At 42.4% G+C, this 13,750-nt stretch overlaps 1 protein-coding gene across 1 annotated transcript in view; it reads left to right on the plus strand.

Moving 5' to 3' along the window:
- Positions 1 to 6,206, plus strand: part of STAR (steroidogenic acute regulatory protein) — an 18,299-nt gene extending 12,093 nt beyond the window's left edge. Inside the window, exons 5-7 of the mRNA XM_060787639.2 lie at positions 739 to 923; positions 3,513 to 3,606; positions 5,877 to 6,206. Coding sequence (XP_060643622.2) covers positions 739 to 923; positions 3,513 to 3,606; positions 5,877 to 5,996 — 399 coding nt within the window. The 3' untranslated portion in view covers positions 5,997 to 6,206. The remainder of the gene's footprint in view (positions 1 to 738; positions 924 to 3,512; positions 3,607 to 5,876) is intronic.
- Positions 6,207 to 13,750: the final 7,544 nt, after the last annotated feature.

Below are 13,750 nucleotides of genomic sequence, written 5' to 3' on the forward strand. Positions count from 1 at the left end.
GGTTTTGACCTTTAAAACCCCTTTAAAACCCAGTGTACTTGTCCGAACGTATCTCCTTCTATGTCCCACCATGGTGTTTAAGATCTTCTGGGGAGGCCCTGCTCTCGGCCCCACCCTTATCACAAGTGAGGCTGGTGGGGAAGAGAGACAGGGCCTTCTCAGTGGTGGCCCCTCGCCTGTGGAATTCACTCCCTGGGGAAATTAGGTCGTCAACATCCCTCCTCTCCTTCAGAAGAAAGCTGAAGACATGGATATGGGACCAGGCATTTGGGTAGTCTGGCAGGGTAACATGGTAATGATGACTAGAGTTGGAAAGGACTATGGCAATGCTAAATGGATTGACGGATTTTAGAACACGATGAACGCGGGCTATAGAGCGGTTTTAGTTGATATTGTATTGTGTTGTATTGTACTGTATTAATTGTCTGTTTTTAATCTATTGTGTTATTGCTATTGCATTTTATTGTAATTGTGGGCATCGAATTGTGCCAGATGTAAGCCGCCTTGAGTCCCCCCTAGGGGGTGAGAAAGGCGGGGTAGAAATGACCGAAATAAATAAATACTACTACTAATATTGTATATGCTCCTATATAAGGCGAGGGTAGGTTTGGGGACGAACATTATGGATTTTGGTATGTCCTGTGGATAAGTTGAATGGCACAAAGTTGCCAAAGAGGAAAGGAATTGACCCATCAAGAGATAATATCAATCTGCCTATTTCTGGAACATTTTCCATAGATTCTGCAGAAAATTGGGAAGGATACTGTGATCACGCATGAAACTTCAGCTCCAACTCCCGGTAACATAGTCGGCCCGCGGGACTTCGTGAGCGTGCGCTGCGCCCAGAGACGGGGCTCCACATGTGTTCTTGCTGGCATGTCCACCAAGTATGCGGCAATGCCTGAGCAAAAAGGCGTCATCAGGTAAAGAGCACTTGAACAACTCTAAAGCAGGCATGGGCAAACTTTGGCCCTCCAGGTGTTTTGGACTTCAGCTCCCACCATTCCTAACAGCCGGAATTGTGGGAGTTGAAGTCCAAGACACTTGGAGGGCCAAAATTTGCCCATACTTGCTCTAAACCCATTGTATTATCAAAGACTTTCACATCCAGAAACACTGGAGTGTTGCGTAGTTTCCAGGCTGTATGGCTGTGTTCTAGCAGCATTTTCTCGGGGAGGAAGGGGTGCAGGAAAGGCCACCACTTAATGGAAGGGTTTCCCCCTAAAATTTGTCTTAAAATAGCATTTCTCAATCTGGGGGTCGGGAGCCCTGTGGATGTCGCGAGGGGGTGTCAGAGGGGTCACCAAAGATCATCAGAAAACACAGTATTTTCTGTTAGTCATGGGGATTCTGTGTGGGAAGTTTGGCCCAATTCTATCGTTGGTGGGGTTCAGAATGCTCTTTGATTGTAGGTGAACTATAAATCCCAGTAACTACAACTCCCAAATGTCAAGGTCTATTTTCCCCAAAACTCCATCAGTGTTCACATTTGGGTATATTGAGTATCCACACCAAGTTTGGTCCAGATCTATCATTGCTTGAGTCCACAGTGCCTTTGGATGTAGGTGAACTACAACTCCAAAACTCAAGGTCAATGCCCACCAAACCCTTCTAGTATTTTCTGTTGGTCTTGGGAGTGCCAAGTTGGGAGGTTTGGCCCAATTCTATCGTTGGTGGGGTTCAGAATGCTCTTTGATTGTAGGTGAATTATAAATCCCAGCAATTACAACTCCCAAATGTCAAGGTCTATTTTCCCCAAGCTCTACCAGTGTTCACAGTTGGACATTTTGAGTATTCGTGCCAAGTTGGTCCATAATCCATCATTGTTTGAGTTCACAGTGCCTTTGGATGTAGGTGAACTACAACACCAAAACTCAAGGTCAACGTCCACCAAACCCTTCCAGTATTTTCTGTTCGTTATGGGAGTTCTATGTGCCAAGTTTGGTTCAATTCCATTGTTGGTGGAGTTCAGAATTCTCTTTGATTATAGGTGAACTATAAATCTCAGCAACTACAACTCCCAAATGACAAAATCAACCCCCCAACCCCACCAGTATTCAAATTTGGGCGTATCGGGTATTTGTGTCAAATTTCATTCAGTGAATGAAAATATGTCGTGCATATCAGCTATTTACATTACGTTTCATAACAGTAGCAAAATTACAGTTATGAAGTAGCAACAAAAATAATTTTATGATTGGGGGTCACCACAACATGGGAACTAATTAAGGGGTCGCAGCATTAGGAAGATTGAGAACCAGTGGTTTAAAATCATCCAAAGGAGGAGCTTCCACCACGTTCCGAGGCGGAGAGTTCCATTGTTGAACTGTGCTTACGGTCAAGAAGGTTTCCCTAATTATGAAATAGCAATGAAAATAATGTTATGGTTGGGGGTCACCACAACATGAAGAACTATATTAAGGGGTCGCGGCATTAGGAAGGTTGAGAACCACTGGTTTAAAAACATCCAAAGGAGGCGCTTCCACCACAATCTGAGGCAGAGAGTTCCACTGTTGAACAGTGCTTACGGTCAAGAAGTTCTTCCTAATTATGAAGTAGCAACAAAAATAATGTTATGGTTGGGGGTCACCACAACATGGGGAACTATATTAAGGGATCACGGCATTAGGAAGGTTGAGAACCACTGGTTTAAAGACATCCAAAGGCGGAACTTCCACCACACTCCGAGGCAGAGAGTTCCACTGTTGAACAGCATTTATGGTCAAGAAGTTCTTCCTAATTATGAAGTAGCAATGAAAATAATGTTATGGTTGGGTGTCACCACAACATGAGAAACTATATTAAGGGGTCGCAGCATTAGGAAGGTTGAGAACCACTGGTTTAAAAACATCCAAAAGAGGAGCTTCCACCACACTCTGAGGCAGAGAGTTCCACTGTTGAACAGCATTTATGGTCAAGAAGTTCTTCCTAATTATGAAGTAGCAATGAAAATAATGTTATGGTTGGGGGTCACCACAACATGAGAAACTATATTAAGGGGTCGCAGCATTAGGAAGGTTGAGAACCACTGGTTTAAAAGCTTCCAAAGGAGGAGCTTCCACCACACTCTGAGGCAGATAGTTCCACTGTTGAACAGTGCTTACGGTCAAGAAGTTCTTCCTAATTATGAATTAGCAATGAAAATAATGTTATGGTTGGAGGTCAACACAACATGAGGAACTGGATTAAGGGGTCATGGCATTAGGAGGGTTGAGAAGCACTGCTTTAGAGTCTTTCGTTCTCTTTCAATTCCTAGTAGCTCCTGTTAAAAGCCTCAGATCATAGATGGTGTAAACATGTACCTAAGATTGGCACTAAACATGGGACAACAGTAAACAAATGAGTTGAAATACTAACTTAAGGTAGCAATTTAACCCAAGGCTTTTTGTTTGAAGATGCCACTTCACAATTCTATACAAGTTATCCTAATATATGGATTTTTTTGGAAACGCTTGCAATGGGAATGCACTTGATATACTGTACTGACATGATGCTCTCCCATTCTCCTACAGAGGCGAAAATGGTCCCACGTGTATGGTCCTTCGGCCACTCGCTGGAGATCCCTACCAGACCAAACTGACCTGGCTTCTCAGCATTGACTTGAAGGTAACCACCATGGAGGAAATGGATAAATCACTACATAAACAGGTTTTATCTGAGAGATTTCCCAGCCAGCTTTTGTGTGGTCATCTCTTTGCTGATGCAACCTGCTGAGGATATTTTCATAGCGCTATGGGAAAAAACCATGTGCAAACAGACACATATCAAGGGTTGAAAACTAGAAAACAAAACAGATTGTGGCCACCTCTGTCTCGTGTATTATTATGTAGTTACGACTAGTTAACAAGATTTTTTTTTTGTGTAAGTCGCTTCTGGTGTGAGAGAATTGGCCGTCTGCAAGGACGTTACCCAGGAGATGCCTGGATGTTTTCCCATCCTGTGGGAGACTTCTTTCATGTCAGAAACTGGAGCTGACAGATGGGAGCTCACCCCACTCCCCAGATTCAAACAGTTGACCTTTTGGTCAGCAGTCCTGCCAGCACAAGGGTTTAACCCATTCCGCCACTGTGACAATATTTATGCAGATGTTCTACAAGCACTAGAAATGTCAGTTTCATTCCTTTTTCCTGTGTAAAGCGTGGGTGAGCTCCCTTTGTCAGCTCCAGCTCCCCATGCGGGGACATGAGAGAAGCCTCCCACAAGGATGGCAAAACATCAAAACACCTGAGTGTTCCCATGGGCAATGTTCTTGCAGACAGCCAATTCTCTCACACCAGAGGCAACTTGCAGTTTCTCAAGTTGCATCTTACAGACCCACAAAAAAAGGATTCCAAGTGTCAGGCCCATTGTCAGAGTGTTGCAGTACAACTATTGCAGTACAACTATTCCAAAATGTTTTTGTTTTGTCAGAATGAACAATATAGTGAAATCCGATTGGAACCTGAGTTGAAAGCTCTGCCCAATTGAAACAACATACATGCCAGGCACAAATGCTCATTTTAAGAGAACACATGGAAATTGACCAGCTATGGCACAGACCACATCCTGATGGGTTTCCCATAGAAGACTTCGATAGAGTTATATAGGGAAAAGATAAAAGTTTTCCCTGACATTAAGTCTAGTTGAGTCCTACTCTGGGGGATGGTGCTCATCTCCGTTTCTAAACTGAAGAGCCGGTGTTGTCCGTAGACACCTCCAAGGTCATGTGGCCAGCATGACTGCATGGAATGCCTTTACCTTCCCATGGTACCTATTGATCTAATCACATTTTCATGTTTTCGAACTGCTAAGTTGGCAGAAGCTGGAGCTAACAGTGGGAGCTCACCCCGCTCACTGAATTTGAACTGCCAACCTTTTGGTCTGCAAGTTCAGCAGTTCAGCAGTTTAACCTGCTGCACCACTGGGGGTGGTGGTGGTGGTATAGTTATATAGAAGAGGGAAATTTCACAGATGTTCGTTGTCACACAACCAGGTGACATGGAATACCTGCTGAAACTCTCTCTTCTACACAAACAGTGCAAGGTACAGAGGTCCTGTCCAGTTTGCACTCTGGTGTCATAGAATCATAGAATCAAAGAGTTGGAAGAGACCTCATGGGCCATCCAGTCCAACCCCCTGCCAAGAATCAGGAATATTGGAACTGATAACAGTTGTGATTTATTTATTTATTGTGTCATCAGCAACCATACCATTGTATTACATTTCTAACAGAACACAACAAACAAACAGAGAAAGAAAAAAAGCACAAATTTTGCAGACTTCGTAGTTGATTAAATGTCCTTTGACCAGTATCTGGCCCCTTGGAGTGCCTCTGGTGTTGCCGCAAGAAGGTCCTCCATTGTGCATGTGGCAGGGCTCAGGTTGCATTGCAGCAGGTGGTCAGTGGTTTGCTCTTCTCCGCACTCGCATGTCGTGGATTCAACTTTGTAGCCCCATTTCTTAAGATTGGCTCTGCATCTTGTGGTGCCAGAGCGCAGTCTGTTCAGCGCCTTCCAAGTCGCCCCGTCTTCTGTGTGCCCAGGAGGGAGTCTCTCATCTGGTATCACCCACGGATTGAGGTTCTGGGTTTGAGCCTGCCACTTTTGGACTCTCGCTTGCTGAGGTGTTCCAGCGAGTGTCTCTGTAGATCATAGAAAACTATTTCTTGATTTAAGTCGTTGACGTGCTGGCTGATACCCAAACAGGGGATGGGCTGGAGATGTCGCTGCCTTGGTCCTTTCACTATTGGCTGCCACTTCCCAGCGGATGTCAGGTGGCAACAGTTTTGATAATATAGCAGGTCTTGTTAAATATCCTAGGAGCTCAGTTGACTTAACACTGTCCATACGACATACAGATTTGTCATTTAACACAACTTCTTGTCCTTTTGATTCCAGGGATGGCTGCCGAAGACGATAATCAACCAAGTCCTTTCCCAGACGCAGGTGGATTTTGCTAACCATCTTCGCAAACATTTGACCAGCAATTCCGCCTCCGCACAGGCTGTATCCTGTTGAAGCAAGTCGAACCTTTTCACCTCCCGCTTCTTCCGGATGACGACTTCAGACTCCAAAACCAGTCATGTTGGCATCTTTCTGGAGCAAGTGGAGCCCACTGCTCTAGGAACATGGCACAATGATATTTTCTGATGGGGCCAGGTTGCTTGTAGGCTTCTTGAAGTACATACTGAGAAGTGTGTACAGACAATTGAGCAGTAGATATACTGAGTGTAGTTGCTTGTTCAGACTAATTCAGTGATTCCCAATCTGTGTTCCGCAAGAACTAAAATATGGTCCGCCCCACGTTAACTGTTTTTGGAACTGTTACTGAGGTTATTTGGGTTGCTGATTCAGAAAACTGCCTTGGATAGACCACATCAGTGCTAGATGATTAAATATGGTTTTCTGTGAATGAGCAGATGATGATTACTAGATGGCATATATTCTGCATCCAAAACTAGAGCTGATGTGGTCTATCCAACGTGATTTTCTGAATCAGTACCCCTAGGAACCCCATGAACCCCAAATAACCAAACCAGGGGGTCACCAAAGACCATCAGAAAACACAGTATTTTCTGTTGGTTATGGGAAGTTTGGCCCAATTCTATCATTGTTGGGGTTCAGAATGCTCTTTGATTGTAGGTGAACTATAAATCACAGCAACTACAACTCCCAAATGTCAAGGTCAATTTTCCCCAAACTCCACCAGTGTTCACATTTGGGCACATTGAGTATTTTTGCCAAGTTTGGTTCAGATCCATCATTGTTTGAGTCCACAGTACTCTCTGGATGTGGGTGAACTACAACTCCAAAACCCAAGGTCCGTGCTCATCAAATCCTTCCAGTATTTTCTGTTGGTCATGGGAATTCTCATGTTGGAGAGTGTTCCCTGGTCAAAAAAAAAAAAAAAAAAAAAAAGGTTGGGAATCACTAGTCCAGTGGTTCTCAACCTTCTTAATGCCGTGACCCCTTAATACAGCCCCCCATTTTGTGGTGACCCCCAACCATAAAATTATTTTCGTTGCTACTTCGTAACTGTAATTTTGGCTACTGCTATGAATTATAGAATCATAGAGTTGGAAGAGACCTTATGGGCCATCTAGTCCAACCCCCTGCCAAAAAGCAGGAATATTGCATTCAAAGCACCCCTGGCAGATGGCCATCCGGCCTCTGTTTAAAATGTAATGTAAATATCTGATATTCAGAATGTATTTTCATTCACTGGACCAAATTTGGCACAAATACCTGACATGTCCAGATTTGAATACTGATGGGGTCGGGGGCTGGATTGATTTTTATCATTTGGGAGGTCTAGTTGCTGGGATTTATAGTTAACCTGCAATCAAAGAATATTCTGAACTCCACCAATGATGGAATTGAACCAAACTTGGAACTCAGAATTCCCATGACCAACAGAAAATACTGGAAGGATTTGATGAGCACGGACCTTGGGTTTTGGAGTTGTAGTTCACCCACATCCAGAGAGTACTGTGGACTCAAACAATGATGGATCTGAACCAAACTTGGCACAAATACTCAATATGCCCAAATGTGAGCACTGGTGGAGTTTGGGGAAAACAAACCTTGACATTTGGGAGTTGTAGTTGCTGGGATTTATAGTTCACCTACCATCAAAGAGCATTCTGAACCCCAAAAATGATAGAATTGGGCCAAACTTCCCACACAGAACCCTGATGCCCAACAGAAAATATTGTGTTTTCTGATGGTCTTTGGTGACCCCTCTGACGCCCCCTCACAACCCCCTCAGGGGTCCTGACCCCCAAGTTGAGAAACACTGCACTAGTCTAATTCAAGCAGTATTCTACTGACTGATCTACTTGTGTGATGCACCATCTTGTATCTGGTATTCAGGAGGTGGTGAGGAACCATAGCTTTATGCCTTGCATACTGGGTGCAGTGCCTCAAGACCCTGGCCTGCACTTAAACACAATCAGCACTGACAAAATTACCATCTGTCAGCTGCAAAAGGCCACCTTAAAGGGATCTGCATGCATTATTCGCCCATAAATCACACAGTCCTAGACACTTGGGAAGTGTCCGATGTGTGATCCAATACAACAGCCAGCAGAGTGATCTTGTCTCCTGAGGACTCATCTTGTTGTGTTTCAAATAATAATAATAATAATAATAATAATAATAATAATAATAATAATATCTTATTTATAGGCCACTCTTCTGGTCCTTTCCATTAAGGATATACTTTAAAGCCAAGCAAAGTCTGTTCCCCAAGTCAACAACTAGCAGCTCAAAATTCAACCACTTAAACCAGGGTTTCTCAACCTTCCTAATGTCGCAACCCCTTAATATGGTGACCCCCAACCATAACATTATTTTCCTTACTACTTTATAACTGTAATTTTGATCCTGTTATGAATCGTAATGTAAATATCTGATTTGTAGGATGTATTCTCATTCACTGAACCAAATTTGGCACAAATACCTGATATGCCCAAATTTGAATACTGGTGGGGTTGGGGGTGATTTTGTCATTTGGGAGTTGTAGTTGCTGGGATTTATAGTTCACCTACAATCAAAGAGCATTCTGAACTCCACCAGTGATAGAATTGGGCCAAACTTGGCACACAGAACTCCCAGAACCAATAGAAAATACTGGGTTTGGTGGGCATTGACCTTTAGTTTTGGAGTTGTAGTTCACCTACATCCTGAGAGCACTGTGGACTCAAACATTGATGGATCTGGACCAAACTTGGCATGAATACTCAGTATGGACAAATGTGAACATTGGTGGAGTTTCAGGAAAATAGACCTTGATATTTGGGAGTTGTAGTTGCTGGGATTTATAGTTCACCTACAACCAAAGAGCATTTTGAACTCCACCAACTATCCAAACTTGGCATGAATACTCAATATGCCCAAATATGAACACTGGTGGAGTTTGGGGAAAATAGATCTTGACATTTTGGAGTTGTAGTTGCTGGGATTTATAGTTCACCTACAATCGAAGCTCATTCTGAACCCCACCAATGATAGAATTGAACCAAACTTGGCACACAGAACTCCCATAACCAACAGAAAATACTGGGAGGGTTTGGTGGGCATTGATGTTAAGTTTTGGAGTTGTAGTTCACCTACATCCAGAGAGCACTGTGGATTCGAACCATGATGGATCTGGACCAAAGTTGGCAATAATTCTCAATATGCCCAAACGTGAACACATCCAAATTTGAATATTGGTGGAGTTGGGAGGGGATTGATTTTGTCATTTGGGAATTGTAGTTGCTGGGATTTATAGTTCACCTACAATCAAAGAGCATTCTGAACCTCACCAGTGATAGAATTGGGCCAGAGTTTGCACACAGAATCCCCTTGCCTTGAAGGGACTTGCTGGTGTGAGCCTCCCTCCAGCCTTGCACGCTCTCCCTTGCCCGCACATGTGCAGCACATTGCCATGCACCAAGCATGCCTGCTCTCCCCTCCCTTTGGCTGAGGGTCCTGCCAATCACAGCGAAGGAGGGCTTTTGGTTGGAGGATTCGCCGTCTGTTTCCAAAAAGGAAGAGAAGCACAGGTGGAGAGATCTTCAGCCTTCTCTGCCAAAAGGGTTCCTAAGACCATCAGAAATAGGTTTTCTGGTGGTCTTTGGTGACCCCTCTGAAACCCCCTCGTGACCCCCAGGTTGAGAAACCCTGACTTAAACCAAAACCCAGTAAACTCACCTTGAGAATCTGATCCTTCATCCTGGAAATCAATTGAGGAATTGGCATCTTCTCCCTGTTGATATTTATTTCAGTATTATTAGTAGTATTTCACGCTACCTGAATCCTTGAAGGTATGCCACTATTCCTAGTTTTCTATAAAAATCAATGTATTTATTATTGTTGTCCTGTGTTTGTAGCTAAACAATGGATTATTTAATATTTTTTTCAATGTATTTATTGATTTTTAATACTAACCATCCAATTTACAATCAAAATAAATATGCATTCAAAAGATTAAGGAATGGAGAGAACTGGGGGGGAAAGGTGGAGACAAAAAGACACATTATTCAGACAGAAAAGGGTTTCGCCATACAATGCTTAACTATAATGAAAATTATTTAATACTTTTGGATATCAGATTTCAAGAGTTGATTTTTTCTTTCCCTATCAGTTTTCTTCACTGTCCAACTTCCACAACAATATGTAGAAATGGGAAATATGATGGCATGTATCAGCCAAACTTAACTCTTCAACTATTTATATTTATGCTCCAGGAGCTTGCCTAGTTCCTTCATAGCTTTCTTGTGTATGTCAGGAACGACTTGAGAAACTGCAAGTCGCTTCTGTTGTGAGAGAATCGGCCGTCTGCAAGGACATTGCTTAGGGGGAAAACCAGATGTGTTACCATCCTGTGGGAAGCTTTCTCTCATGTCCTCACTTGAGAAGCTGGAGCTGACACACAGGAGCTCACTCCACTCTCTGATATATAGTATAATTTAGGCAACAAAAGACAAAGCAAATTATCTTTAGTACTTGAAATATGTAATTCCATGAAAGGCTTTCATGGCCAGAATCACTGGGTTGCTGTGAGTTTTCCAAGCTGTATGGCCATGTTGCAGAAGCATTCTCTCCTGGCATTTCACCCACATCTATGACAGGCATCCTCAGAGGTTGTGCGGTCTGTTAAAAACTAGACAAGTAGGGTTTATATATCTGTGGAAGGTCCAGGGTGGGAGAAAGAACTCTTGTCTGTTGGAGGCAATTGATCACTTTGATTTGCATTGAATAGCTTTGCAGCTTCAACACTTGGCTGCTTCCTGCCTGGGGGAATCTTTTGTTGGGAGGTAATAAGCTGGTCCAGATTGTTCCTTGCCTGATTTTTATTGTTGGAAATTGAAATTGCCAGAAGCATTCTCTCCTGACGTTTCACTCACATCTATGGCAGGCATCCTCACAGGTTGTGAGGTCTGCTGGAAACTAGGCAAGTGAAGTTTATATATCTGTGAAATGTCCAAGATGGGAGAAAGAACTCTTGTCTGCTTGAGGCAAGTGTGAATGTTGCAATTGTCCACCTTGGTTAGCAGTGAATAGACTTGCAGCTTCAAAGCCTGGCTGCTCCCTGCCTGGAGGGAATCCTTTTTGGGAGCCATGATTTTTTTCTTGTCTGGAATTCCCCTGTTTGAGTGTTGCTCTTTATTTATTTATATGTGGGTTAAATGTCAGGAGAGAATGCTTCTGGAACATGGCCACACAGCCCAGAAAACTCACAGCAACCCAGTCATCAAATGCTTTCTCTGTGTCTAAAAAAAACTCTTTTTTGTGACGTTCGAAAAATCCAGTAACATTAAGAGTTGTTTTTACATTGCATTTATGATGTTTATGAGAGCCAGGTATCTCAGAAGCAAAATACTTCCGCTTTGCCTATTTGATTTGCTTTAGTTAAAACACTGGAAATCGTGCAATGTAAAGTCTTATTTCAAGTTACGTGACAAAAAATATATGTTTTTACAATCCAAGGTGTCTTTGCAACAGACAACTGCAGAGAATAATCTTAAGTTACAGAAGGATGTGATTTTGCAATTCCAACTTTTGTCAATCTACACTTCTGAAAATAAAAAGAAATGGAACAAAGTGATTTAACATGTTGTGTGAGACTCCTTTATGTTTTGTCTTTGCCTGAAAGAATAAGGTTTGATGTTCACGGAATTGAAAATACATCCAAAACATAGTTGTTCCGTGTTGCAAGAGGTCAACCTGTGATCAATGTTATGGTTCCACTCCTGTCTTCCATTCATGCACAATATCGGCATTTGCCTCAAAAGAGTTAATATTCTTGTGATGGTGTCGCCCTGTTAACTGTATTTCCAAGATAATGAAATAATAAAGGTAAAGGTGAAGGTTTTTCCTTGACATTAAGTTTAGTCGTGTCCGACTTTGGGAGTTAGTGCTCATCTACATTTCTAGGCCAAAGAGCCGGTGTTGTCCATAGACACCTCCAAGGTCATGTGGCCAGCATGACTGCATGGAGCGCTGTTACCTTCCCGCGGAAGCGGTACCTATTGATTTACTCACATTTGCGTGTTTTTGAACCGCTAGGTTTATTTTATTATTTATTTCAAACATTTGTACCCTGCAGGGGGGGGCTGAAGGTGGCTTACATCCGGTACAATTTGATGTCATTACATATAAATAATACATACCGTAATACATATAAAACCACAGTAAATTGATTTCAAAATTAGTTTTAAAATAAAAAGTGCATTAATGAAAAGTAACCCCCAGGTCACGACCTCCAGGTTGGGAAACACTGCTTTACAACAAATTTTAGGGGAAAACTGTCTTAAAACAGGGAGTCCCCCACCTTGGGGATAAGGACAGGGTACAAGTATATGAAATAAATAAATACATAAATAAACTTTTCCATTAAGTAGTAGCCTTTCCCGCAACCATGCCACCCTGAGCCCCCCCAGGGAGATGAGGCAGGGCACAAATTAAGTTTATTTTTCCAGCAGAGCTATTGGGGTAATTTAACAGTCGTGTTACCTTGCTTTTGGAGACTGGCTGGTGAGTGAAAGGAGTGGGATCACGAAAGTTGTGTCTCCTCAAGGAGATGAGGAGCAGTCTTAACATAGATGGTCACGAAGAAGAGTAAACCTTCATGCTTAGACTTTTATTTATTATTTATATATTTTATTTATTTATTTATTTACGACATTTATATGCTACCCTTCTCACCCCGAAGGGGACTCAGAGCGGCTTACAATATATACATACATACAATATATTATATTATTAGCATAGCACAATATCAGTATTAAATGTTACTATATTGTACTATACCATTATATTGTAGTATTATTAGTAATATTACATGTCATATAAATATATAATTATAATATCATATTATTATTACTATTATATTGCATTACATTATAATATTATAAATATTATATGTATACACAATATATTATATTACATATGCATTTTTTACAATTAAAATATCGACTTTTTCAAGTAGTACAATATCAGTATTAAATGTTACTATATTGTACTATACCATTATATTGTAATATTATTAGTAATATTACATGTAATATAAAATATATAATTATACTATAGTATTATTATTACTTTACTATACTTAGGGGATCCCTCGTTGTCTGAGTAGAATAGTCTTCCAAGTTCGGTGTACTGGCGGTGGGTCCATAGGTGACTGTGGAGCCCTATTCTTGGCCTGCATCTTCTCCCACAGTGAGGACATCGGTTTCCAGGTGGAAGGCGGTCTCGGTCGGGGTTGGCTTGGCGCGCCTTCCTCTTGGCACGTTTCTCTCTTTTGCCCTCTTCAAATTCTACAGCACTACTGGTAACAGCTGACCTCCAGCTGGAGCGCTCAAAGGCTGGGCTTCTCAGTTCTCAGTGCCTATGCCAGAGTTTTTAAGGTTGGCTTTGAGCCCATCTTTCAATCTCTTTTCCTGTCCACCAACATTCTGTTTTCCGTTCCTGAGTTCAGAGTAGAGCAACTGCTTTGGGAGACGGTGGTCGGGCATCCAGACAATGTGGTCGGTCCAGCGTAGTTGATGGCGGAGGACCATCGCTTCAATGCTGGTGGTCTTTGCTTCTTCCAGCACACTGACGTTTGTCTGCTTGTCTTCCCAAGAGATTTGCAGGATTTTCCAGAGGCAACGCAGATGGAATCGTTCCAGGAGTTGCATGTGACGTCTGTAGACAGTCCACGTCTCACAGGCATATAGCAGGGTTGGGAGGACAATAGCTCTATAAACAAGCACCTTGGTATTCTTACAGATGTCCCGGTC

Source organism: Anolis sagrei, chromosome 7, assembly GCF_037176765.1.
Source record: "Anolis sagrei isolate rAnoSag1 chromosome 7, rAnoSag1.mat, whole genome shotgun sequence".
NCBI lineage: Eukaryota > Metazoa > Chordata > Lepidosauria > Squamata > Dactyloidae > Anolis > Anolis sagrei.